Source organism: Rhinoderma darwinii, chromosome 5, assembly GCF_050947455.1.
Source record: "Rhinoderma darwinii isolate aRhiDar2 chromosome 5, aRhiDar2.hap1, whole genome shotgun sequence".
In the NCBI taxonomy this organism is placed as follows: Eukaryota; Metazoa; Chordata; class Amphibia; order Anura; family Rhinodermatidae; genus Rhinoderma; species Rhinoderma darwinii.
This window is the reverse complement of record NC_134691.1, coordinates 82209692-82235339: the sequence shown is the minus strand read 5'-3', so window position 1 is coordinate 82235339 and position 25648 is coordinate 82209692. Positions and strand designations below refer to the sequence as shown.

At 41.0% G+C, this 25648-nt stretch overlaps 1 protein-coding gene across 2 annotated transcripts in view; it reads right to left on the bottom strand.

Annotated features, from left to right (window-relative positions):
* Positions 1–17485, bottom strand: part of TOX (thymocyte selection associated high mobility group box) — a 253276-nt gene extending 235791 nt beyond the window's left edge. For both annotated transcript variants that reach the window (XM_075828315.1, XM_075828316.1), the window contains exon 1: positions 17012–17485. In XM_075828315.1, the coding sequence (XP_075684430.1) occupies positions 17012–17113 (102 nt within the window). In that variant the 5' untranslated portion in view covers positions 17114–17485. The remainder of the gene's footprint in view (positions 1–17011) is intronic.
* Between the last annotated feature and the right edge of the window lie 8163 nt (positions 17486–25648).

Below are 25648 nucleotides of genomic sequence, written 5' to 3'. Positions count from 1 at the left end.
AATATCGACAGAAAAAAAGTTATGGCCCTTGGAATACAAGGAAGAAAAAAAATTGTTTGGTTATTAAAGAGGTTGTACGGATATATTTTATTGATGGCGTATCCTTAGGATAGGTCATCAATATCATCATGGGGGACCGAATCCCGGAACCCTTGCCTATCAGCTGATGGAAGGTACCGCAGAGTTTGTTGCCGCGGGCTCATCAGTGCTTACCATACACATCTGTAGCGGCTGTGCCTGGGATTGCAGCTCAGTCACTTTCACAGCCGCTTCGGATGTGTACGGCACTGAGCCTGTAAACTGTGAAAAGGCCGTGGCCACGAACAATGCCGCCCCTTCAGTCACCTGATCGGCGGGGGTGCAGGAGGCAGACCACCATCGATCTGATATTGATGACCAATCTTAAGGCTAGGCCATCTTTAAAAAATGTCCAGACAACCCCTTTAAGGCCAAAACAGGCCTGGTAGTTAAGGTGTTAAGGGCAGTTTGTGTTATTGGAAAACTCAAGTTAGGTCCATCAAAACAGAGGACTGATGTGAATAATATTTGGTAACTTACTATGATTAAGTCATCTTCATCAAAGTTTTTGGCCCACGTAAGAGAAGTACTAGAATCATCTTCATCAAAGTTTTTGGCCCACGTAGGAGAAGTGACAGAATTCATTGTACTAAAGACATTATTATCCTAAACTGGCCTTACTTGAAACACAGAAAATGCATACTGCAAATCTAATAGAGCATACAACTTTAGGCAGCTGTGTGACCTGCATACATAACATGGTAGATACCCGCGTTGAAATGACTGGATGGGGAAATTTTGAAAATGCTGCAGAATGGTTTTAATTTTTTTGTTGTATATTTCCACACTTCAACCACAAACTGACCTGGTTGTATCTTCCACTGAAGGTGCTTTTTACTTAAAGTAAATTTACATCCTTGTCCATATATACTTTTTGAGATGTTGTAGAGACATGTTAGAAGAGAGTATTGGTGGGTTGTCAGGACACTGAGGCCCCCACAATCAACAATCCAATAGGGGCTGAAACAATATTTAGAGCTGTGCCCAGTATAAATAATGAGTAGCAACAGGTAGAGTGGGGGTCTGCTTGGGAATTACAAAGTTTGAAGACTAAATTTGAAGCTTAAATGAATATTTTGTTTCTAGTAAATATAAATATTGTCGGAAAAAAATGGAAAGTCACAAATACCTGTGTGTGTGTGTGTGTGTGTGTGTGTGTGTGTGTGTGTGTGTGTGTGTGTGTGTGTGTGTGTGTGTGTGTGTGTGTGTGTGTGTGTGTGTAGAGAGAGGGAGAATCCACAACCAGCCCCGGTTACCCTTATAGACAGTTGGTAGAGGGAAAAATTAAAAAATCCTAAATTCTCATGTAGGTTTATTAGGATAAATAATGTGTGGTAAAAAGAATTTGACATTACATCTTTAAATATACTTAGGAACCAGAGAGAGAGACACTGACAGAAAGTATGTTTATTTCATTATTTCCACACAAAATCAATTAGCCAAATTAATCCTTCATAGGTGAACATAAAAGACAGGCTGTGCACAAAACAGAATTAATTAACAAGAGCATATTATTCTCCTATCAGAAAACACATTCATAAAAAGCTTTGCATCGCAGGAATAAATGGGTCCTGCTTGTTAAATCCTTTGTCTGCTTTAAGTCATTAGCAGCAGAATATAATTTGGATGAAAAAGTTTATAATTCAATATATTGAGATATTTTCCTATATAGTTACTGAGCTGAAATAAAAAGAGAGAGAGAGAGAGAGAGAGAGAGAGAGAGAGAGAGAGAGAGAGAGAGAGAGAGAGAAATACAGAGAGTGGAAGTGAGGGAGAGAAAGGGGAAGACAGGGAGGATGAGAGAGTGTAGAGAAAGACAGAAAGAGGGTGAGAGAGTGAGAAACATAGGGAAGGAGAGAGACATAGAAATAAATACAGAGAGTGGGAGAGAAAGAAGAGGGGAACACAGAGAGGAGGAGGAGGAGGAGAGAGAGAGAGAGAGAGAGAGAGAGGATGGAGGGAGAGAGAGAGAATGGGAGTGAGAGTAGGAGAGAGGAAAAGGGTGGAAGTGACAGAGAAGGAGATAATAAAAAAAGACAAGAGGAGAGTGGGAAAGAGAGAAAGATAGAGAGAGAGAGAGAGAGAGAGAGAGAGAGAGAGAGAGAGAGAGAGAAAGAGAGTGAGGGGGAGACAGAGAAGAGAGGATAAAGGGAGGATGGATGTGAGTAAGAGAGAGGAAAACAGATAGGAGGAGAAAGGGGAAGGGTGGGAGAGAGAATGTGAGGGATGATGGAAAGCAAAGAGGAGGAGAGAGATGGATAGACAGGGAGAGAGAGAAAGAGAGAGAGAGAATGAGGGAGATAAAGTAACATAGAGGACAAGGGTGGACTGAGAGAAAGAGAAAGGTGAAGACAGAGAAAGAGAGGGGAATAGAGAGAGAGAAGAAAGAGAGAGAGAGAGAGAAAGAGTGGCAGAGAAAGACAGAGAGAGGGGGTCCAGGGCAGAAGAGGGCTAGGGAGGTGAAAGATAGAGGGAGTAGAAGGGCTATGCAGAAAAACAGAGAGAGTTAGAAAGAGAGTGGGATAGAGAGAGAAAAAGAGAAAGAGCAGATGTCTCCTGACTGTTAATAATCATGACAAATTGCCTTGTTAACAAATGTTACACATGGAAAGTGCCATAACTGATTAAACTACAATTTTTCTCTATCTGATAAAGACAGACTTGGGAACTCCAGCAGTGGACAACTATAATGTTGTGCCAAATACCTTTAGGGCAGCGTGTAGTATGTAGAGAAACCAGAAATTCCATGTGAATGCATTTATAGAGACTGTATACCAAAGCATTTTTACACAAATTGACGCAGCAGGAGATTAAAAAAAATATATATATATAATAGAGCCCAAATCTGCATCTCCACACTTTGAAAAGTTTTACTTTTTTTTTATTTTTTTTTCATTTTACCTCTCAAAGTAGAATTCCACCAATGGAATAATTGCTCCTTGCATTTAACTTAAAATCTTTCTTTCCTTGGTTAGCCTCTTTGTTTGTGCAAAATTGGCAGCAGTTCAAATTCAAAGTACTCCTATTCATTTACTCACCAATAAACCAATGTCATTCTGGTTCACATCAGTCAGAACACTAAGCCCTAAACAACATAAAAGGCCGCTTTTTACACTTGTGGACTGTGTGCACATTTTACCGAGCTAAAATCTGGATACATTTTTCCTTAACTAAGTTTTATGCCATTCAGCAACTTTTCAACCAGTTGCCGATATACTCGCTAACATAAAATAAAATAAAAGCAAACTTATATACAGTCTTGTGTAATAAAAACAATAAAGTGTAAAATACTACACTGGCATAGTGTAGAACCGAATGCATGAAGGAGTTGTCCGGTTGAGAAAACTCTTTTTCAAATACACGGTTAGGGAATTCTGAGATATTAGAGGGGTGTTTCTCATTTGAGACCTTCATGAAATAGCTGGAATGGAGAGTGGCTACAAAGAGCGTCTCTGTTTCTTGAAGACCAATCATGTCTGTGCATTACATGGACGGCCCATTGATTTCAATGGGCACTATGTAATGGTTTTTTTCCCCTGTGGTGGCGCTGCAGGGAAATTGAACTCTTGCTGCCAGTTCGCCCACAGATTACAACTGTTTGCTGCAATTTCTTTTTAAATATTTTAATATAAATGTATTATATCTAAAACAGAACTATTGCAGGTATTAAAAATACAGACTGGAAAAACTATGATTCTGAAGAATAGTTTTAGAATTACTCATAAATATATACTCACTATAGGATTAACTCCCTATATACGGTGCAGTCTCTAGAATACAAGGAGCTGATGGGACACCAGGGATACTGGGGAATTCCACCCTCCTGTTTGTAATGTGAGTGGTTCTGATAATAAGAATCCTGTATATTATGGAATAGCTAGCGATGCAATTCCCTTATGTTTAGGGTAATTGTAGATTTAGCAAAGAAGATTACCACCATTTGAAGAGTTTCATGAATTTTACCTATAGGCATACAGTATTGTGTCATGGGGAACATTCCAAGATATAACTAGTATTTCCCAAATCTGCTGTAAAGGATCTGCCAGGCACTACGTCTGGGTATACTCCCAGGATTAATCAGTCGACACCTGAGGCCAGACCTCTGAGACTGACACCTGCTCCCACCAATCAGGGTGGCAGGCTCAGGAGTGGGAGAGCCTATCGCGGCCTGGTCAGTCAGAGTTAGCTCCGCCCCCTGTCCATTTATACCTGCCGTTTTCTCTTCCTCCTTGCTTGTTATTCTTCTTGGATTCCTGGCCCCACTGCTGCCTTGCTCCAGCCTGCTTCTGCCGTGCTTCTGCCTTGCTTCAGTTCCGTTTATCCTGCGTTGCTCTGCCCCTGGCTTGCTTCTGCTCCGTGCTCCCGTTTGTATACTCCACTACTTCCTGATCCTGACTGGCTCATTCACCGCTCCGTTTCCTCGCGGCGTTCCGTGGGCTACTGTATTCCCTTGCGTGTTCCCTGTTTGTACTCCCTTGCACTTAGACAGCGTAGGGACCGCCGCCAAGTTGTACCCCGTCGCCTAGGGCGGGTCGTTGCAAGTAGGCAGGGACAGGGCGGTGGGTAGATTAGGGCTCACTTGTTCCCTTCACCTCCTTCCTGCCATTACATATGCACTTATATTCTAAGGCTTCATTCGCATCTGCGTTAGGGCTCCGTTCCGACATTCTGTCAGAACGGAGCCCTGACTGACACAAGCTGAAACCAAAGGTTCCTGTTTCCATCACCGTTGATTTTAATGGTGACGGATCCGGTGCCAATGGTTTCAGTTTGTCTCCGTTGTGCAAGGATTCCGTCGTTTTGACGGGATGAATACCGTAGTCGACTACGCTCATCCAGTCAAAACGACGGAATCCTTGTACAACGGAGACAAACTGAAACCATTGGCACCGGATCCGTCACCATTGAAATCAATGGTAATGGAAACAGAAACCTTTGTTTTCAGTTTGTCAGTCAGGGCTTTGTTCCGACAGAAAGCTCAGACGGAACGTCAGAGTGGAGCCCTGACACAGATTTGAACATAGCCTAACCACAGTTGAGTGTAAAGCTCATGGTCCTCGACTGAAAAGCTAGCCCTACACCTAGCTGCCTATGCACTGTACAAATAATACACATCACCTTGCATCCTATATACAGTACACTATAAGATAAAGTATTAATTTATATATTCAGATAGCACCAATCTGATTACACAATTGACTAATAAGTATAATATGTCCACAGAACTCTGTCCCACCTACTTATGATGTCATTGTTTTTATGTGTCAAGGTGGCCAGGATAACAGGGGCATTGCAAAAAAGATCCAAAGAGTGCACCATAGGGTGAAACCTTGTAAACAATTGTAAATGGTGGATAGTGTATGGATACACTCGCCTAGTTTGGTTGGCAAATTAGACATAACACTACTGAAGGCTTGAAGATGGTAAATCTTGTGGCTGCAGCTTCCTTAGCGGTGGACGGTCAATCGGCAACAAGTTGATCATAATAAATAAATTGGGAACAGCAATCTTTTCCTTTACCTATATTGTTCATACAGGAATTGGGCATGCTTGTGATTGCTACATCTTCAACAACCATTGCTTTATACCCAAGGGTCTGCTGTAAGCTTGCAATGCCCCCAAACAGTTAAACAGAATTAGCAAAACACTTATGTTTGCTGTTTGTGAAGTATTCAGCATGAGTATTAGCCCATGCCTCTATTTTCCTTCTTAAAGATAGCAGCTTGTCCAAAGCAGCTGAATTTTTGGCCATCCAATTGGGACTATGATTGGGAAATTATTATCTCATCTCTCAGGCAGTAATATGAGTGCATGCTCTGTGAGATACGGACTATGGACTTTAAATCCGAATTACACAGAGTAAGCCCTTGTGTACCCTTAGCACAAGCTTTTAGGTAGCTCCATTATCTGCACCCATTACTTTTTAAAATGTATTTTATTTTATCAGCACGGTAAAATGGATTGGTGAATGGGAAAATACTTTTGATGTACTTTTATATGATGTAGGATAAAATGTGTAGAGTAGATATTTTTTTTACTTTGAAGTCTACTGTTATGGGTAATGGACATAGCTTTGGACACAGGGTAGAAGTTTAAGTAAATTTGAACTAACTCTGTTTTCATATATTCTATGTATGAATTTATTCTCATAAAACTGGAGCGGATCCTAATAAAACTTAAATAGTAAGTGCACTTGTACTCATTGGATTGCCACTTACAATGCCGATCATGCTGCTAAATAGGCCATGCCACATTTGTTATTATGGCACCATATAGGTCAACAAACCATCTCAGTGTTGCTAACTGGTTGAAATGGCTCATGGAGGAGTGCAAGTTCGTATTGCTCCACCCCTTATACTCTTCAGAAACAAGACATTGATATTGCCATTTTCGATGGCCATTTATCGTATACGGTTTCATCATAGTTATAATAAATGTTAGTGAATTTAAGAATTTGAGCACTTTTTTGCAGACTTTAAAGGCTATGTATGTACACCTTTGACATTGCTTGTTTTAAAAAAAAAATGTGTATTTGTGCAACTTCGTAAATACATTTTATAAAAAATGTATTTAACTTTTTGAGATACAGCTGCTTTGTATCCTGTATACAGAGCAGCTGTATAGTTAGCTAAAACCTGAATCCGTCAGGTCAGTGGCAGCGGGTCGGAACGCAGGATCCACCTGTTATCGATCACATCTAAGTTATAAACTTAGATGTGATCGATCACAGCTCGATCCTGCATGTCAGAGACACTCATAACCCGCTGCCACTGAACCCATCACTCCCGCGGATCTGATGGATACAGGATTCAGTGCAAGATACAGATACTCTGTATACAGGATACAAAGCAGCTGTATCTCAAAAAGTTAAAATAATTTTTAATAAAATGTATTAAGGAAGTTGCACCAAGCACACTGATGATTTTTTTTTTTTTTAAAGATGCCAAAGGTGTACGTACATAGCCTTTTATGCATTTAAACCAGGGGGTGTGGGCCCCCTAAGGTCATGAGCCCTCATGCTCTGCCCTAATACCCAAATGGTGAGTCCAATCCTGCTGACGGGCTTGACTCGTCCTATAATCTGAGATTAGGCAGAAGGATAGAACCTAATTATTTTCACCAGAGTAGAACAGTCCATGGATGTATCTTTCCGTACCTATCCTTCCTACAAATTAACTTGCTGGTGCCTCATTCAGCACCCTACACCTCTATAGGTATGATCCATAACAATAAGGGTGTTAATATATCAGTGCTATAATATTGTGTCTAAATGATGAGGTGGAGTGAGTCCTAGATATTTGGAGTTTGCCACATAGAAAGTATCTAGAATCTACCAAGACTAAAGGTGTGTTTATTGTTCAGATATTACAAAAGCCTTTATTTTCAATTTCCTAAATACAACAGTCACAAACAATAAATTACTCCCTTATTACATGATTAAACATGATAGCGTTTACGGGAGCTTGCCGGCATGAAATCTGTATTAATTGTCTCCATCGTCAATTATTAGTTTCCCGGCTACATTGAGCACGTAATTTGAATAATGCAGAAGACAGATGAGTGTAAGTGATGTAGTCTTTTTAAGGTGACAACCTTTGTTGTGTTTATTAGAGGGACTATAATGTATTATTAATGCCCAGCAGCTGCACCTGAACTGATGCCACGAATATAACCGGCCTTTATGGGCATCAGGGGAGAGACATAGGAAGCACTTAATGACTAAAACTCACGAGTAGCACTTGATGTGAACTTTGCTAGGCAAATTACTTGGTGTTAGACTATTGTGTAAGTCCAGATGTAACTCGTCTACTGATAAAATACGCAAAATAATTTAAATGTTTCAAAATGGTACGATCCCATGGGAGATTCATAACATGATAAAGAACGATATGTTTTCTTAAATGTAATCATCATTTTCACACTTTAAGGATTGCTTATTTAATATGCAGTTGTATTTTTCTTTGATAATTAATTCTACAACCAGCTCTTTAAAATTAGATTTTTGCAATAAATTTCAAGAATTAAGCTTATAAAAGTAACAGCAGGATTTACTTCAAAAGCTCCAACCTGGCAAAGAAAAGATTACCCCATTAGCCTTAGTAACTGAACAGAGTACTGAAAAGTCCATTATGAATAGTCTTTTATGCTCCAGCAGAAAGTCATTAACATAAAATAAATCATTAGCTTTGATATTAAGCCTCCACTGTGAAGAGGTTTTTATTAATAATGGTCATGACTGCATCTGTCAAATGGTGAAATATATTCTTTTTTTTTGTATAAAGAATGTCATCATTTTGCATTCAAGGTTTTTGAGGGGTGAAACCAGACCAAGGTTTAAATAATGCATTAGGCAGTAATCCCCTAAATCAACAACTAGAAGAAAAAAAATAAAAAATACAAGCCCGACCAGTTGGGAGCATTTGTTTTCAGTGTTCTTTTATTTTATTGTTTCTATTCTTCCTTCCTTTTTCCTATCTGTATTTCGGAGTCGTATATGCTACAAATTTCTACGCTTCTCATTTGAAACTCATTTTACAAATTGTTCCCTCTATTGATATATGTCCTATAGTGAAGCAATAACACAATGCCAGTTGTTACTATGATATCCTTGATCAAATACTTAAAATATCAATAGAAACCACAGTTGAGTCTCCTTCTAAAGCCTTTTAGGATCTCGGCCAAGGTTCCAAGATGCAAATAGCAGTTTCTGGAGCTTAGTTGCATAAACATCATCATGCTGTGCTTTTAAAACATACCCGCCAATAAATAGTAGCAGGACAGTCTACAAATTCACTGATCCAAATACTGAAGGATTTTGACAGATTCCCTTAGCTAGATATGACATGTGTATCGATAATGAGCTTGTTTTGACTCGCTATGGATGGAGTCTTCTCATCTGAAAAGTATTTTGCACCCTCCATCTCAATAATTCAAGTTGCCAAGAGCACAAATGTTTTAGAAATACAGATGCTTTTAACATTATGGGCAAGGGAAACAAATCAAACACTGGATTAAAAAAGAGTCCTTGGAAGCTCAATGACTAGAAATTATAATACTGTACATTAAACAAAAATCATACTGAAGAACAGCTGAGGCCATTAAAATAGACTTTTATGAACCCATCTGACATAATGCAATATTGATTTAAACGGCTTAACTCAAACCACGTACAAGATATATTAAATCAGCCAGTCATGGTTGAATGGAATGAAAGTATTTTATGTCACTATAAACATGGATAATATGATTTTCATGGCAGTTCTCAAATACCATATGTAAATATGTTAAAAGAGGAAATATTTCTAATTATACAACATGTACGTCATTGGAATGAATATGCCAAATGAAATAAAATAGATGAAAAAACCCCAAAACACACCACCATAAAATGGAAAAGCTGTTATTGACATTTATGAATACAACAGATTCCAGCTCCATTCCATTATTTCCAGCTTTGTGATGTCATGCACCTATATTTCTACAAAGGTACCTAGATGACAGCTACACATGGAAAAAGCAGAATATTATAAAGGGCCAGATGGATGTTTGCCCAGAACTCCAAATTTGTTTAAGCAGGATAGTCATGGATTTCTGGTACTTTCCTGGATGCCATGCTTCTGTCACATACGGCACTGAACGCTGGAACTGAAGGGAAGTTACGTTAGAGAAGCTGTGATTGGCCAATCACATTGACTTCCTGTTGGAAGACAGGCCAACGCAGAAGCGGAGATATGTGTTTCACTGTGGGTGGCTCTTATGAGGCACTGTGGCCGGCTATGTTTAAGGGACAACTTGTCTGTCTCTTATGGGGGCACTCTGGTTGACACCGATTTGGGGCATAGTGTCTCTTATTGGGGCATTTTGGCTGGCTCTTTTATGGGGACAATATAGCTATCACTGAGGGCAGAAGAGTCCATCCTATTATTTTCATATCGAGTTGAACCAGAGGAAGGCTAAATCTATTCCCTTTTGAGGCACAACGAGATTTGTCCCCATGGAAGGAAAACCATATTTTTTTCTCCTAATAGAAAGTTTCAACAAGATACATCCAAACCCCTTTTAAAAATAATTTAATGAATTAACCGATACAACGTTCATTGGTAGAGAATCCCAAAGTCTCACTGCTCTTACTGTGAAAAACACTTCCCTGTGGCTATGGAGTCAACTATATATTTTTTTAGAATAAAATTCTAAAAACAGTAGCAGAATTTAAAATGTTGGGTCTGAAATGGCTGTTTAAAACATTCTTTTAGAGGTGGCATATTGGAATAATATATTCAAGCATATTGGAGTATTATTCATAAATTTTATGTCCGTATTTTACACATATTAGAAAATACCCACCGAAGTCTACAGAGATTGTTAAAATACTAACGGATCCATATACTGTATTATCCGTATATTATCCTTAATAGAGCCGTATTTCAAAGGGGATGTCTTATGAGTTTTCTGTTCCTCCCTAGCAGACAGCACATCAGTATTCCGGATTCGTAATACAGATGGAATACAAATAAAATATTGATGACATACTGATGCTACAGAATATGATCCGTAAATATGGTCATATTGCAGATCTTAATAACATATAACACTCCAACTGCATCTTTATCCATAGATTCGTGGGGGTCATCTGTGAACATGTGCCAAAATGTTTAGTGGTACAAAGAACATTGTTTTGTAAAGAATATGCAAAAGTCGCACATTCTATTCTTTACATTTGTCCATTAGACTTTTGTTACTCTGCTGAAATTTGCATGGCAGATGGTAGCCTCTGAGAAGGTGTACATTTTTGTTCTGGATGAATGCCAGGTTCATGTGGATAATAACATTCCTAAGCATTATGCAAATGAAAAAACTCCACTGACCTAACTTTTGCTCATAAATGTCCATACATATGCAATAAAATCAAACACAGACTTGAAGTAGAGACATAAAAACATTCCTATTGACCTGAATTAAAATAGTTTCAGTATTGCACAATGTATTTGGTGTAAATGACTGAAACAGGTAACATCAAGACAAAAATAAACCTTACGGTTTATTGAAACTGAGTTAAGATGATGGGTCATAGTCATCCCTTATTTGCATATTTTGCATTAGATGTCATTCTAAAGAAATGAAATTAGTTGTTCGACAACCAATGGTAACATGGGGTCACACTTTACTTTGTAAAGATTGGAAACTACTATCAACATCAGGAACCAATGCCAGTTTAGGCCATGATTATCCCAGTTAAATTCATAATATACACAATAAAGAATAACTGATCCAAACCAAATACTGAGGTTGTCCTGTGACATCCATTGTTTTGTTGTCATGACCTATTAATCAGACAGGTCATAAAAGTATGATAGCTTGGGGTTCAACTCTGGAAACCCTACCATTACCAAGACCGAGAAACGGCCATGTGTACTCAGCCAATCTCCAAAAAGGTGCCCACACTTGGCTATTTCCAGTAATTAAACCCACAGTCGAATATAATTGCTGCTATGAAGAGTGGCTGTGCATACAAGACAAATTCTCCAGCCAATAAAGGGTACTTGGGGCTACTTGTACTTAGTAACTGTGGGGTGCCAATACATCGGACACCACCTATTAAAGAGGCTCTGTCACCAGATTTTGCAACCCCTATCTGCTATTGCAGCAGATAGGCGCTGCAATGTAGATTACAGTAACGTTTTTATTTTAAAAAAACGAGCATTTTTGGCCAAGTTATGACCATTTTTGTAGTTATGCAAATGAGGCTTGCAAAAGTCCAAGTGGGTGTGTTTAAAAGTACAAGTCCAAGTGGGTGTGTATTATGTGCGTACATCGGGGCGTTTTTAATACTTTCACTAGCTGGGCGCTCTGATGAGAAGTAACATCCTCTTCTCTTCAGAACGCCCAGCTTGTGACAGTGCAGATCTGTGACGTCACTCACAGGTCCTGCATCGTGACGGCCACATCGGCACCAGAGGCTACAGCTGATTCTGCAGCAGCATCAGCGTTTGCAGGTAAGTCGATCTTACCTGCAAAAGCTGATGCTGCTGCAGAATCAGCTGTAGCCTCTGGTGCCGATGTGGCCGTCACGATGCAGGACCTGTGAGTGACGTCACAGGTCTGCACTGTCAGAAGCTGGGCGTTCTGAAGAGAAGAGGATGTTACTTCTCTTCACAGCGCCCAGCTAGTACAAGTATTAAAAACGCCCCGATGTACGCACATAATACACACCCACTTGGACTTGTACTTTTAAACACACCCACTTGGACTTTTGCAAGCCTCATTTGCATAACTACAAAAATGGTCATAACTTGGCCAAAAATGCTCGTTTTTTAAAAATAAAAACGTTACTGTAATCTACATTGCAGCGCCTATCTGCTGCAATAGCAGATAGGGGTTGCAAAATCTGGTGACAGAGCCTCTTTAAACTTTTGTGACCTATCTAGTTGACAATTTATAAAAGTAGAACATTTTCTTGAAACTGCAGATCAATAAAAACCTCTTTTGTAGACCGATAATATACTGTACAAGCTATTTAGTCACAATGTCATAATGCTCTACTTCAAGGGACTGAAATAAGATGTTACCATGACGTTTATTACAAACTTAGAGTATTTTAAAGTGCACAGTCAAGTAACTTTATCTGTATAATTCAAACTAACATTAAATAACTGTCGACCGAACGCTCATTTGGCCTATAGTTATTTATCTTGATTCCAGCATAAGCATGCATGCTTGGTTCGGCCAAGCGTGCATGTTTATTTTAATGGGGAAAAGAGAATAAGCCACTATTAGACCCCTATAGCAGCGGCTTATCTCCCGTGGAAGCAAAAATTCAACATGCCTGATCCTTCTTTCCCCCGACAATTTCTTTGGATGGAGAGTCGGTGGTCACCATACACATTTGATTTAGGCTAATGTCTATGGGCCCCTTAAAACTTGATGGAGACATGGCATGAAATGTGGAGATAACAGTATCCTTTTTCAATAAATTTATTTTATATTGCCCATCATCATAGAAAAAATAAAAACAACATTTCGACCCGTTCAAGCTCAAAACTCAAAAAGACCCAACCACTGTAACGGGTCAAAACGTTGATTCTATTTTTTGTACAATGATGGGCACAAAAAAAGAAATTAATTGAAAAAGGATACTGTTTTCTCAGATCTTACTTTAGATATTTTTTGGGAGTGGAGACCATCCCATGTGAGTGCGTGTACCCTAACAACATATGAAGTCTGTTGCTGTCTCAATTTGAATTTTTTTTTGCTGGATGACATGCAATGTTGTCACATAAAAACATCACATCCTATAAGGATGAACTATAACATGGTTAGTAAATGTGTTCCAGAAAAGTATCAGGTACCACATGCAGCCCTGAGCTGCAGGTTGTGCACATGTGGTGTAGACTAACTTCAAAATGATCCAAAAACTGAATATTAAAATTTCTATTGATACCCATATGTCAAAATAATAATATATTTTTAATCTACATTAAACAGTTTTTTGTGCTCTAAACATATTTTTGAACCGGGTGCAACAGACACTAAATAGACCATTAGGGTTTCAGTGCTTGGGACATCCTCTGGCCCTATTACATTAAATTGTTTTTAGGAGGCCTATGACAATGCATTTTATTAAACATGTATCCACGGACAAAGAAAATACATTACCATTAAATAATAGGAAAATATTTCAGTTTTCCGCTAGCCATCACATAAAGAGCTATGTATTATTTTAGAATTGGGAAAAGACTGTCTCTCAGTTTGCCCATTTCCACTTACAGGCAAATCAATGACAGTTAATTAGACTGAAAATTCAATTGAACAAAAATCTTTCTAAGTCGTTTGTGGGCAATGAAAAAGAATTATATTTTGCAACAATACATTAATGCAGTGGAAAGTGAAGAACACAAATGTTCAATGATTTGATGCTTGCACATTCAATCCATTCATCTATGAAAGGTAATATCTTAAATGCTAGTCATATCTGACAACATAATAGCATGTTTTTGGAAAGAGGTGGAAAGAATATCTAAAAAATAGCAAAGCTTGATGGGTAGGCTTAGAAGAACTAATCACTATGTTTTATAATGTAACACAATATGCCTAGACCATGATGCAGTCCCAGCAGCAGAATAGGTATAATTAACTATTGTAAATATATTTTATAATATTTGTATATGTAACTCAGAAACAAAAATGTCAAAATTCAAATCAAGAAATTCCAGTTCTCTGGGTCCTGTTCTATAACTGCAAGTTCTTTAGCAAAGTAATCTTTAAGCACATCTCGGCATGCTTTCATTACCCTGAGAGGTAAAATATCAGTATAAGTAGAAAGTGAAGGGGTTGTAGACTTCATTTTCTCCTGAAGGAGCTTAGCTCAAAAAACCTAGTGCTCGCTTCTTTGAGGCTCACCATAGGAAGCGGTGTAGACCATTATTTTCTCTCCTACTGATGGCAGGGGTCAGACTCCCTCTCATCGGCGAGACTAACATCTGCTAGAAGTGTCAAAATATCATTATACTGCTATCATTTTTATGTGAATAGACATTTCATAATAAAGAGAAACATTCTACAAACACAACACCCCAACGTGTAACACAGCACACTTATTATATATGGTAACATACCCAGGAGCAATGTGAACAAGTCTTTTTTTTTACTCTTCCATAACAAGTGCATTTATCTAAATTTGTCTGACACCTTTGTCAATTTTTATTCTGGATGTATTGTTAAGTCAGGCGCTGAGGAACTTGATGTTTAAAGTAGCCTTGTATTGATTAGTGGCTGCTATTTGATAGCTGGACAAATGTCTGATAGGTAGCTATCCCTCAAGCTACAAGCATTACAAGATAGGCGTCTGAATGAGTTTGTCCAAGCTGCTATCAGATCCTCCAGCTATTTCAAGCACTAACCAACCAGCAGGACTGTAGTGACTGCAGAACAGCGAAGATCTATCTTCATTGTGTCTATCATCTTAATAATGACACTTAATGAGACCACTTAAGGTTGGAGTAATTATATGCAATTCACACAAAAAGTAATACATAAATATTTCTCCTTATAGCCCTTGTTGGCCTGAAATATATTACACTGTTCTCAGAAGCTTCTATTTACAAATATCAACATTATACTATAAACAAACAGATACAATGTGACAGTATCTTCTATAATGTTTATAGTGTTGTGTCTTAAAATATAGTCTCAAAATAATAAATGTCCTGGATTTCTGTTTCCTTAAGAATTGATACTCAAGGACAAAAGCCTTTCCTCCGGGATAATGTATTTTAATGGAAGGTGAATCCAGTAAAGACATCAGCTAGAAAACGCAAGCGGCTTATACATGTATGAAATTAGGATCCAACATTAAGAAGTAGTTCTTAATACCAGCAATTAGTGACTTAGCTGATGCTGAGGACATATCTCATTACACGCTGTAAGGTCACTGAACTCAATTACATTACTGGTTTATTGTTACATTTCACTACAGTACATTGATGAAAAATACATTTGTGATACTAGGGGCCAATGTGTAAACAAAATATAATAATTGCCACATTGAAACGTATCAGACGGCATACTGTATTGTGTTATCAACATGAAAGTACGCTTCCGTCCCTGGCATTTACCAGTAACAGAAAACTAATTATCAGGGTTAATTACATAACCCTATGGAAGTGAGGAGAATTTAGAACATTTTATACCGTGTCGTTGGTCCTACTGTTATCAGGTATAATGTAACAATATAATGCACAATCTCATAAGAGCACATATTGTTTTTAATGGATATTATTGTATTTTTCAATATTGATTATGGTAATAGACTCAATAATGCAATAATTCCAAGTCCACGGTGACTTCAACTTTTAATGTGAGCCACTTAGCAGGACTTTCCGCAGCACGGTTGTAAGCCTGGAAAGCTGCCTTTGTCATGTAAGTGTTTTGTGCTAAACAAGCTATTTTTATTCATGCACACAAACCTCATCACATCAGTGCAGCGGAGTGTAATTCATGCCCACAATCGCCTGCTGCCACTGTGCAGTAATACAGTCATGATATAAAATAACTCCAGACTTCCACAACTCTGGGCAACTTAAATCCCACGATGCCAGTCCTGACTGGCGGATATAATAACGGTAATAACTAATGCCTCAGGCTGATTAAACCGGAGGCTGTGATGTATACATTGCGAGACGTCAGTATAACTTCTGCGCACATGTATCAATGTGTTGCACTACACAAAATGGTGCAAGAAAACCGGAAAAATTTGCGCTCATATTTATCAATGAATTTGGGCATTTTTTTTTTTTTAAATACACCTACCAACAACTTTGACCATTCTTTTTTTTTTGTCATTAGAAAGGGGCGTGGTTAGTAAAGTGCATGTCATGTAAAGTAGACTGACCGGACGTAATTGCTGCACACATATTGTGCGCGACATTCTGTAATAAATGTGGGCACGCCACTTTGAGGAATATGGCGCAAAGAACACCAACATCAGCGACACTTTATACAAGGGCTTTATTTGGATTAGTGACAATATTGATACATGCCCCCCCCCCCCCCAGTGTATGTAACTGACGCTGGACTATATACACCACCAGAGGTCATGTGGTCACCAGCACCGTTCTCAACTATGTAACAGTCCGTATTACCAGTGAAACTCATGTTATATAGCAAAACTCAACTCAAGCAGAGAGCGGGCAATGCTTTCTATACCTAGAGCAGTCTATAAAGAGTGGATACTATCAATACAATATATTACCATTAAGATTTATGCTCTGGAGCCATCCTAAGGAAAATTTATGTGCCCCCCTCCCTATTGTACACAGCATCCAACAGTAGAACTATACAAAGTCCTGGGCAAGGCAGAGTATGGATACAGTACAATGCTTTGTGTGCATGCATAGGAAAAGAAACAAGTCAAGGAAATAGAAACATATGAAATCACCTTGTTACAATAGTAGGGGTCCAAACAGGGGGATGGTCCCAGACAGGGGGTGTCAGGAGCTGCAGCAGCCTGTGCTGGCGGTGGATAAAATCTCACATCCATTGCACTGTACACATCAAGCAAACTCCAAGCTAGTTGTATGTCCAGTAGCAGAAAAAGGCAGTGATGCAGCAAACAAGAGCCCAAGGAATAGGACACAGATGCAGCCTCCTTCACAGCTGCATGCAATGTATTGTAAGTCACAGATAAACTCCACAGTAGTGAGCAAGGTGACACCAGCAGCGCACAAGTCAGGGAACAAAGTAGTCACTGTGTCCTTGTGATCAGTCCTGGGTGTCCCCGGATTTCTCCCTCCAGATTACGTCTTGAAGTTGCCGGATCGTTGCTGATCTCCTGTGAACAAGGGAATCTGTCTTTCCCCAGCCTGCGGAATGGCTGCCCCGTGCTCTGCTAGAGGAGGAGGGACGCTGTGTGTGAATGTAGAGCACTGTGTTTTCAGTTAATAGACACGTTGGATCTGTTGACCTAAACAGCGCCACCTACTGGCAGAAGATAACTTTTCCTTTGTCCTGAAAATCCATGCGCTGCAGAGAGGATTATGTCACTAGATTATTATTTGTATGTACATGTCTATCATTCCACAGTCCTATACTTATAGGCTGAGATGGTCCTGTATATAGGATGCACATTATAGTCTGGGGTATACAGATTCTGCCAATATGTGTCTGTATTATATACATGGGAGCAGGGAGGTGTCATTTATTTTCTTTTTTTTTTTTGCTGATCCGCAAATAAGTTTGTAATGTATTTTATGTAAATAAAGTGTATTCAGGGTCCAATGAAAATATCTTGTTTTAATATTTCTTGCCGGCAGTGAATGGAAACATTACTGTTTAAATTCATAAACTGGTCCTGACCTGCTCACAGGTGAAGGTTTGTAACAATATATCAGTATAGGCAACCCTGAAGCAGTTTTGACAGGAATTATTATAAGCTGTACAGACCTTTCTATGGATGCACCAGTCTCTGGTTTAGTAACATAACTGATTCCTTTTGTGCTTACGTTAATTTTCTACTGGGTTTAGGTGAAACATGTTCAAATAAATTTAGGTCAATTTTAAACATTTTGGCATAGACTTCGACCAATGGTGAGGCCTGGACGTCAAAGTCTTCTGGCTGGTGAGTAGAAAAAGATTAAGAAGCCATCCTCTAGACTACAAGTTAATACTTCGAAATTCAGGATCACACACGCAGTTTTCATGCAGTTTTTGTGGTAGTTTATGAGCCATGCACAGGAGTGGACATGAGCAGTGTTCCCTATAAGGTGCGCAGCTGCGCGGCCGCGCACCTTCCACAGTCCGTCCGCTCACTAAAGTTTAAAGCCTGCGCACTGTCACATGCGTCTAGCGGATGCAGTGGAGTTGCTTGCACCGGAGGGGGCTCCGGTGCTAGCGACAGCCACATTCACTTGTTTGTGCATCCTGCCACAGTGCCATACTGCCACAGTGCCCACTGTAGATACCATCACAGTGCCTGCCCTCTGTAGATAGTGCCATACCCTCATGAAGATAGTGCCACCCTCCCTGTAGATAGCCCTACCCTCCCCTCCCGTAGATAGCACCATTGGGACTCCCTCTAGGAGCATAGGCCGGGAATTCCGCACCTAGGGGGAACCCCTGATGTCACTGCCCTTATATGGACAGTGACGTCAGGGGCTACTTCTGGAGCAGAATACCCTTCCAAAGCATCGGCAATCGGAATTCCACTCCAGGAGTAGCCACTGACGTCACTGTCCATATATGGACAGTGACGTCAAGGGCTTCCCCAGGCTCAATGCTTAAGGTAGTGCTGTGCCCAGGTAGTCCTCGGCGAGCAGAGGAGCTCCCTCTACCCCACCGCTCTGAACTAATGCTGAAGCAGGGAGCTGACGGCTTTTTGATTCAGCATTGGGTTAAACTGTATCTGCCTTCTGAGGACGCAGATACATTTGACAGCGGGACATACACCCGGCCGCCCGGGACAGCGGGAAAATGCCCGGAATCCGGAACTGTCCCGCTTAATCCAGGATGGTTGGGAGGTATGGGGGAATGTAGCGCTACCTACGGGGGAGGGGGCAATATCTACAGGGGGCTGTGTGGCTATTGCTCACCTAACACCAACGGACTGCGCTCCTTTATAACTTCATGAAGGAGCACCGGCGCATTCCACCTTCAGCATGCTCTCTCCTTTCCCGAGGGAGCTACGGTGCCCTGCGGGACGCAGATGACAGCATCAGGGGCCGCATGCAGCCTGCGGGCCGCGTGTTTGAGACCCCTGGTCTACACGGTTTCCCAGAAAAAACAATACATTTTTTCTACCAATTGACAGTAGTTACGGTGGTCGAACTTCCACCGATTCGACGTTGGTGGCAAATCCTAGCTTTTTGTTACAAATGTGTTAATGAGACAAATTTACAACATTTATAGATAAATCATGGGCCATACGTTCTTAGACTGCAACCTTGATCTGGTTTGAGATTAAAGTAACCATTTGCTTCTCACCAATACCTTCTACTATAATATCTAGAAATAATCTACACAAAAAGTTGGATCATTTTGTAAATACATTGCATTGAAACAAAAATCTGTCACATTTCAGTTTTCAAAGTGCAGGAATTTCAGATTTGGCTCTGAGAACTCTTTGATGTGATATATTATAAATCATGTAGTATTTACATAGGCTCTGTAGAATATTGTGATAAAGTAGCAAAATGTTTCCCTTTAAGCGTGCCTCCACTTTCAGTGAAGAACTATTATACTGCATAAGTGTGCACAATAATTGTTTTTCAAAATAACTCGTATTATCGATTTTGCTTTTAGCATCAGCACGGACTGTGTAAAGTCAGTGATGCCGGCTGCTCATAACTCTTCAGTGGAGACAGAGCGTCCTGCTTGTCTCCATGGCTCCCAGATGCAAACCAGTGCTATAGAAACCAGTGCTATAGAATCCTATACAGGGCCGCACCGTCCATGACACGAGATGAGCATCTCGCCTCAGGCGGCGGCCTTCTGCCTCTCCGAGGGAGTGGCGGCGCCACTGAAATCAGCCGCCGCCACCCCCTTTTGCACTATAATTGTATAAACGATGAATAGCCGAGTGCCGTTCCCGCGCTTGCGTCATTGAAAGGCGCTGATTGGAAGGGCAGAATGACTTGCCCAGTCAATCAGCACCTTTCAACGGCGCAAGCGGCGTGATGACGTCATTGCGCAGCTTGCATTTTTGAAAGGCGCTGACTGACAGGGGAGACTGACTCGTTCAGTCTCTAAAAACATGCTCAGAAGAGAGCAGGTCTGCAATGCCACCGGACGGCGTGGGAACGGGATCAAGGTGAGTATGTAAAGTTTTTTTCTAATAATAACATGAGTGGCATTATCTACGGAGTGAGCTATATTTGGAGCACTATATACAGGGGTGGGCTATATGAGGGACATATGAGGCTATATGAGGGATACTATATACAGAAGTAGGCCATATGAGGGACATTATATACAGGGCTGGGCTATATGAGGGACACTATATACAGGTGTGGGCTATATGAGGGGAGTTATATACCGGAGTAGGCTATATGAGGGATACTATATACAGGGGTGGGCTATAAGTGGGGCATTATATACAGAGCTGGGCTATATGAGGGATACTATATACAGGGCTGGGCTATAAATGGGGCACTATACACAGGAATGGGCTATATGTGGGGCACTATATACAGACAGAATTATATGTGGGCACTATCTTCCGGGGTGGGCTATATGTGGGGCACTATACACAGGGGTGGACTATATGTGGAGCACTATATACAGGGGTGGGCTATATGTGGAGCAATATCTATAGGGGAGCTATATGTAGGGCACTATCTACAGGGGTGGGCTATATTTGGGGCACTATATACAGGGGAGCTATATGTGGGCACTATCTATGGGGGGCTATATGTGGGGCACTATCTACAGGGGGCTGTATGTGGGGCACTATCTACAGGGGGCTGTATGTGGGGCACTATCTACAGGGGGCTGTATGTGGGGCACTATCTACAGGGGGCTGTTTCTGGTCACTATCTACAGGGGGCTGTATGTGGGGCACTATCTGCAGGGGGCTCTATGGGGGAACTCTCTACAGGGAGCACTGTGCGTGTGTGTGTGTGTGTGGGACACAGTGTATGGTGCTATTATAATCAGGGACACAGTGTATGGTGCTATTATGATCGATATTATCTTCGTTTATAGGTGCAGAAATGTTTGAAAAGTGAGAAGCTGAAGACACCTGAGTGGTAAACTGCAGAAATGGGCTGTGGCTGGGAGAAGTCATCATAGAGGTCTGTACCGTCTGGAGAAGAAAAGAGAAAATAACTTGAATCTGATACGTCACCAGTGAGTCACTTAATGTAAATGTTTATTCTGCCTCTAATCAGCACTGTAGTCACTGTATGATCTGCAGCGAGATGATGGGTGGTATGATTTTTTTTTGTGAAGCAGCAACTCCCAGCATATCCTTACCATTGTTCGGGCCATGCTAGGAGCAGTAGTTTTACGCCGTACAAACCTATACAACAGGGGTTGCACTAAATTGAGCTGTATTTGTGCTGGTGTTGTATATATGTTATGATCTTGTTCTGGTGCTGTATTTATGTACTGAGTTTTGTTCTGGTGCTGAGTATATATACTGAGCTTGGTTCAGGTGTTGTATATATGCACTGAGCATGGTTCTCATGCTGTATATATGTATGAGCCTGGTTCTGGTGTTGTATATCTGTACAGAGCTTGGATCTGGTGCTGTATATATGCTAAGAGCTTTGTTCTGATGCTGTATTTATGTACTGAGCTTGGTTCTGGTGCTGTGTATATATATATATATATATACTACCGTTCAAAAGTTTAGGGTTACTTAGAAATTTCCTTATTTTTGAAAGAAAAGCACAGTTTTTTTCAATGAAGATTAAATATTAAATTAATCAGAAATACACTCTATACATTCTTAATATGCTAAATGACTATTCTAGCTGCAGACGTCTGGTTTTTAATGCAATATCTACATAGATGTATAGAGGCCCATTTCCAGCAACCATCACTCCAGTGTTCTAATGGTACATTGTGTTTGCTAACTGTGTTAGAAGGCTAATGGATGATTAGAAAACACTTGAAAACCCTTGTGCAATTATGTTAGCACCGCTGTAAACAGTTTGGCTCTTTAGAGGAGCTATAAACTGACCTTCCTTTGAGCTCGTTGAGAATCTGGAGCATTACATTTGTGGGTTCGATTAAACTCTCAAAATGGCTAGAAAAAGAGAGCTTTCATGCGAAACTCAACAGTCTATTCTTGTTCTTAGAAATGAAGGCTATTCCATGCGAGAAATTGCCAAGAAACTGAAGATTTCCTACGACGGTGTGTACTACTCCCTTCAGATGACAGCACACACAGGCTCTAACCAGAGTAGAAAGAGAAGTGGGAGGCCCCGCTGCACAACTGAGCAACAAGACAAGTACATTAGAGTCTCTAGTTTGAGAAATAGATGCCTCACAGGTCCTCAACTGGCAGCTTCATTAAATAGTACCCGCAAAACACCAGTGTCAACGTCTACAGTGAAGAGGCGACTCCCGAATGCTGGCCTTCAGGGCAGAGTGGCAAAGAAAAAGCCATATCTGAGACTGGCTAATAAAATGAAAAGATTAATATGGGCAAAAGCACACAGACATTGAACAGAGGAAGATTGGAAAAAAGTGTTATGGACAGACGAATCGAAGTTTGAGGTGCTTGGATCACACAGAAGAACATTTGTGAGACGCAGAACAACTGAAAAGATGCTGGAAGAGTGCCTGACGTCATCTGTCAAGCATGGTGGAGGTAATGTGATGGTCTGGGGTCAGTGGCGGATTATCATATGGGCGATTCGGGCGGCCGCCCGGGGCCCGAGGCTCCCAGGGGGCCCATGGCAGCCCGAACCGCACATCATTTTACAAACCTATTCAGCGCGCTAGCGCTGCTACAAGCCGAAGATGAGGAGGGGAGGAGCAGAGAATTGGCCGGGATCCAGGGGTAGGACACGCCTCCCTGACAAGTGCGGGCGCCGCCATTGAGTAACAGAACAGCGACAGACGGCTGTTCTGTTACTCCAAAGTTGCAAGAAGAGCCGGGCGGGCGGTCACCGGCGCTGAGGTTAGTTGGCTTATCCTCCTGCCCAACTGGTTCCCGACCGCTGGCTGTATTTTTACGGCCAGCGGTCAGGGACGGGTCCTTAAAACCCGAGCCATAGACTTTCTACGGCTCGGGTTTTAAATTGCTGCCCGCGCGATCGGGCAGCTGAATGTCGGGTCTCCGGCTGTCAGTTACTGCCGGGGACCCTGAGGAGAAGACAGAAGCAGCTATTCTGCTTCTGTCTTCTCCGATGTCTTACACAGCGTTCAATGAACACTGTGTATAGGAATAGAGACAGCAGCAGCGGCGCTGTCTCTATTCCTCCCGGTGATCATGTGACTGGTCACATGATCGCCGGGTGCCGTTAGTGGCAGACTGTTGCTGGGTCTAACTAGACCCAGCACAGCCCTATTAGTGACAATCGTCACTATGAGAGGGCTGATTTCCCCTGTAACTGGGGCTGCTGTGCAGCTCCAGTTACAGTGGAAAAACATGGTGTAGAAGAAAGAAAAAGTATATATAAAGTTCCCCAAAGGTCTTTTTTGACATTTGAGGATCAGACCACAGTAATAAAAAAATAATAAAGTAAAGTGCAAAAAAAAATTCAATAATAAATACACATAAAATACCCACCCCAAAAAAAACGTTCCCCCCGCCAATCATTGTTGTAACGCTAGCGCTGACCCAATTACCCTAATATAGACATGTAATATATAAAAATTTACGGTAGACAATGACGATCACAAATAAAAGGTCTATTTTAGGGTAAAACGATGTTATTACCAAAAAAAATAGCTGAAACGTAAAAAAGCTTATTTTTTTACTATTATTTTAAAACTTTATGAATAAAAATTCTAAAATAGCAAAAAAGGTGTGCATAAAAACGATAAAAAACAAAACCTGCATTGTCTACGGAAAAAACGTCGCAAAAATCCCGTCGTTTTAATTTATTTTTTATAAAAATGTGTGTTTGGTGCAACTTTGTAATTACGTTTTATTAAAAAATATTTTCACTTTTTGAGATACAGCTGCTTTGTATCCTGTATCCGTCAGGTCAGCAGGACTGACGGGATCAGTGAAATGGGCCCTGCGCTAAATTATAATCTTAGATGTGATAGATTTGAGGTGGGTCCTGCGTGTCACTGATCCTGTCAGTCCTGCTGACCTGACGGATACAGGATACAAAGCAGCTGTATCTCAAAAAGTGAAAATATTTTTTAATAAAATCAATCAATCACACACATACTAATATATATATATATATAAAATTATGATATAAAGTTTTTAAATGTGTATATAACCTTGTGGCACTATATACAAGGGGGGCGCTGTGTGGCACTATATACAAGGGGGAGCGCTGTGTGGCACTATATACAAGGGGGGGCTGTGTAGTGCTATCCACAGTGGTATGTGTGTGGCGCTCTTTATAGGGGGGGGGCTTTTTGGTGCTATTTACAAGAGGGGGAGGGCTGTGTGGCGCTCTCTACAGGGGGCTGTATGGCACTATCTATATGGGGCTGTGTGTAACACTCTCTACGGGGGGATGTGATATATAGAGGGGGCTGTGTATGGCGATATCTATGGGGGTGTGTAATATCTACAGGGGCTGTGTGTGGCACTATGTACAGGGGGCTGTGTGTATGTGGCGTTTTACAGTGTGTGGTATTATATTCAGGCACGCAGTGTTTGGTGCTATTATATTTAGGGGCACAGTATGTGGCACCATGATAACTTTATTTTCGTTTATAGGTGTGGAAATGTTGGAAAAGTGAGGAGACGTCTGAGTGGCAAATTCTGCAGAAATGAGTCATGGCCGGGAGAAGTCGTCATGAGCGCTGGACCGGATGGAGAAGAAAAGAGGAAGAAAACTACTAGAATCTGAGGCGTCGTCACCTGTGAGTCACTAGATTTATAGAGAATCTGTCACCTCTCCTGACATGTTTATTATAGGAATCCTTGTATTTCACAAAAAGTCTTTCTGCAGTCCAGGACTGATAGACAATTCCCCTTGTCAGGAGGTTGTGTCCCTGCACAGTGTGATACTCTCAGTATGTATGGACACAGCCCTGTGACAAGGGAAATCGTAAGGCTGGGTTCACACGAGCACATTAACGTCCGTAATGGACGGACATATTTCGGCCGGAAGTCCCGGACCGAACTCAGTGCAGGGAGCCGGGCTCCTAGCATCATAGTAATGTACGATGCTAGGAGTCCCTGCCTCTCTGCAGGACAACTGTCCCGTAATGTAATCATGTTTTCAGTACGGGGCAGTTGTTCCACGGAGAGGCAGGGACTCCTAGCATCGTACATTACTATGATGCTAGGAGCCCGGCTCCCTGCACTGAGTTCGGTCCGGGACTTCTGGCCAAAATACGTCCGTCCATTACGGACGTTAATGTGCTTGTGTGAACCCAGCCTTACACTGTTAATGCTTGCCCAAAAAGGTAGTGTTAAAAATAGTTACGGCGCGGC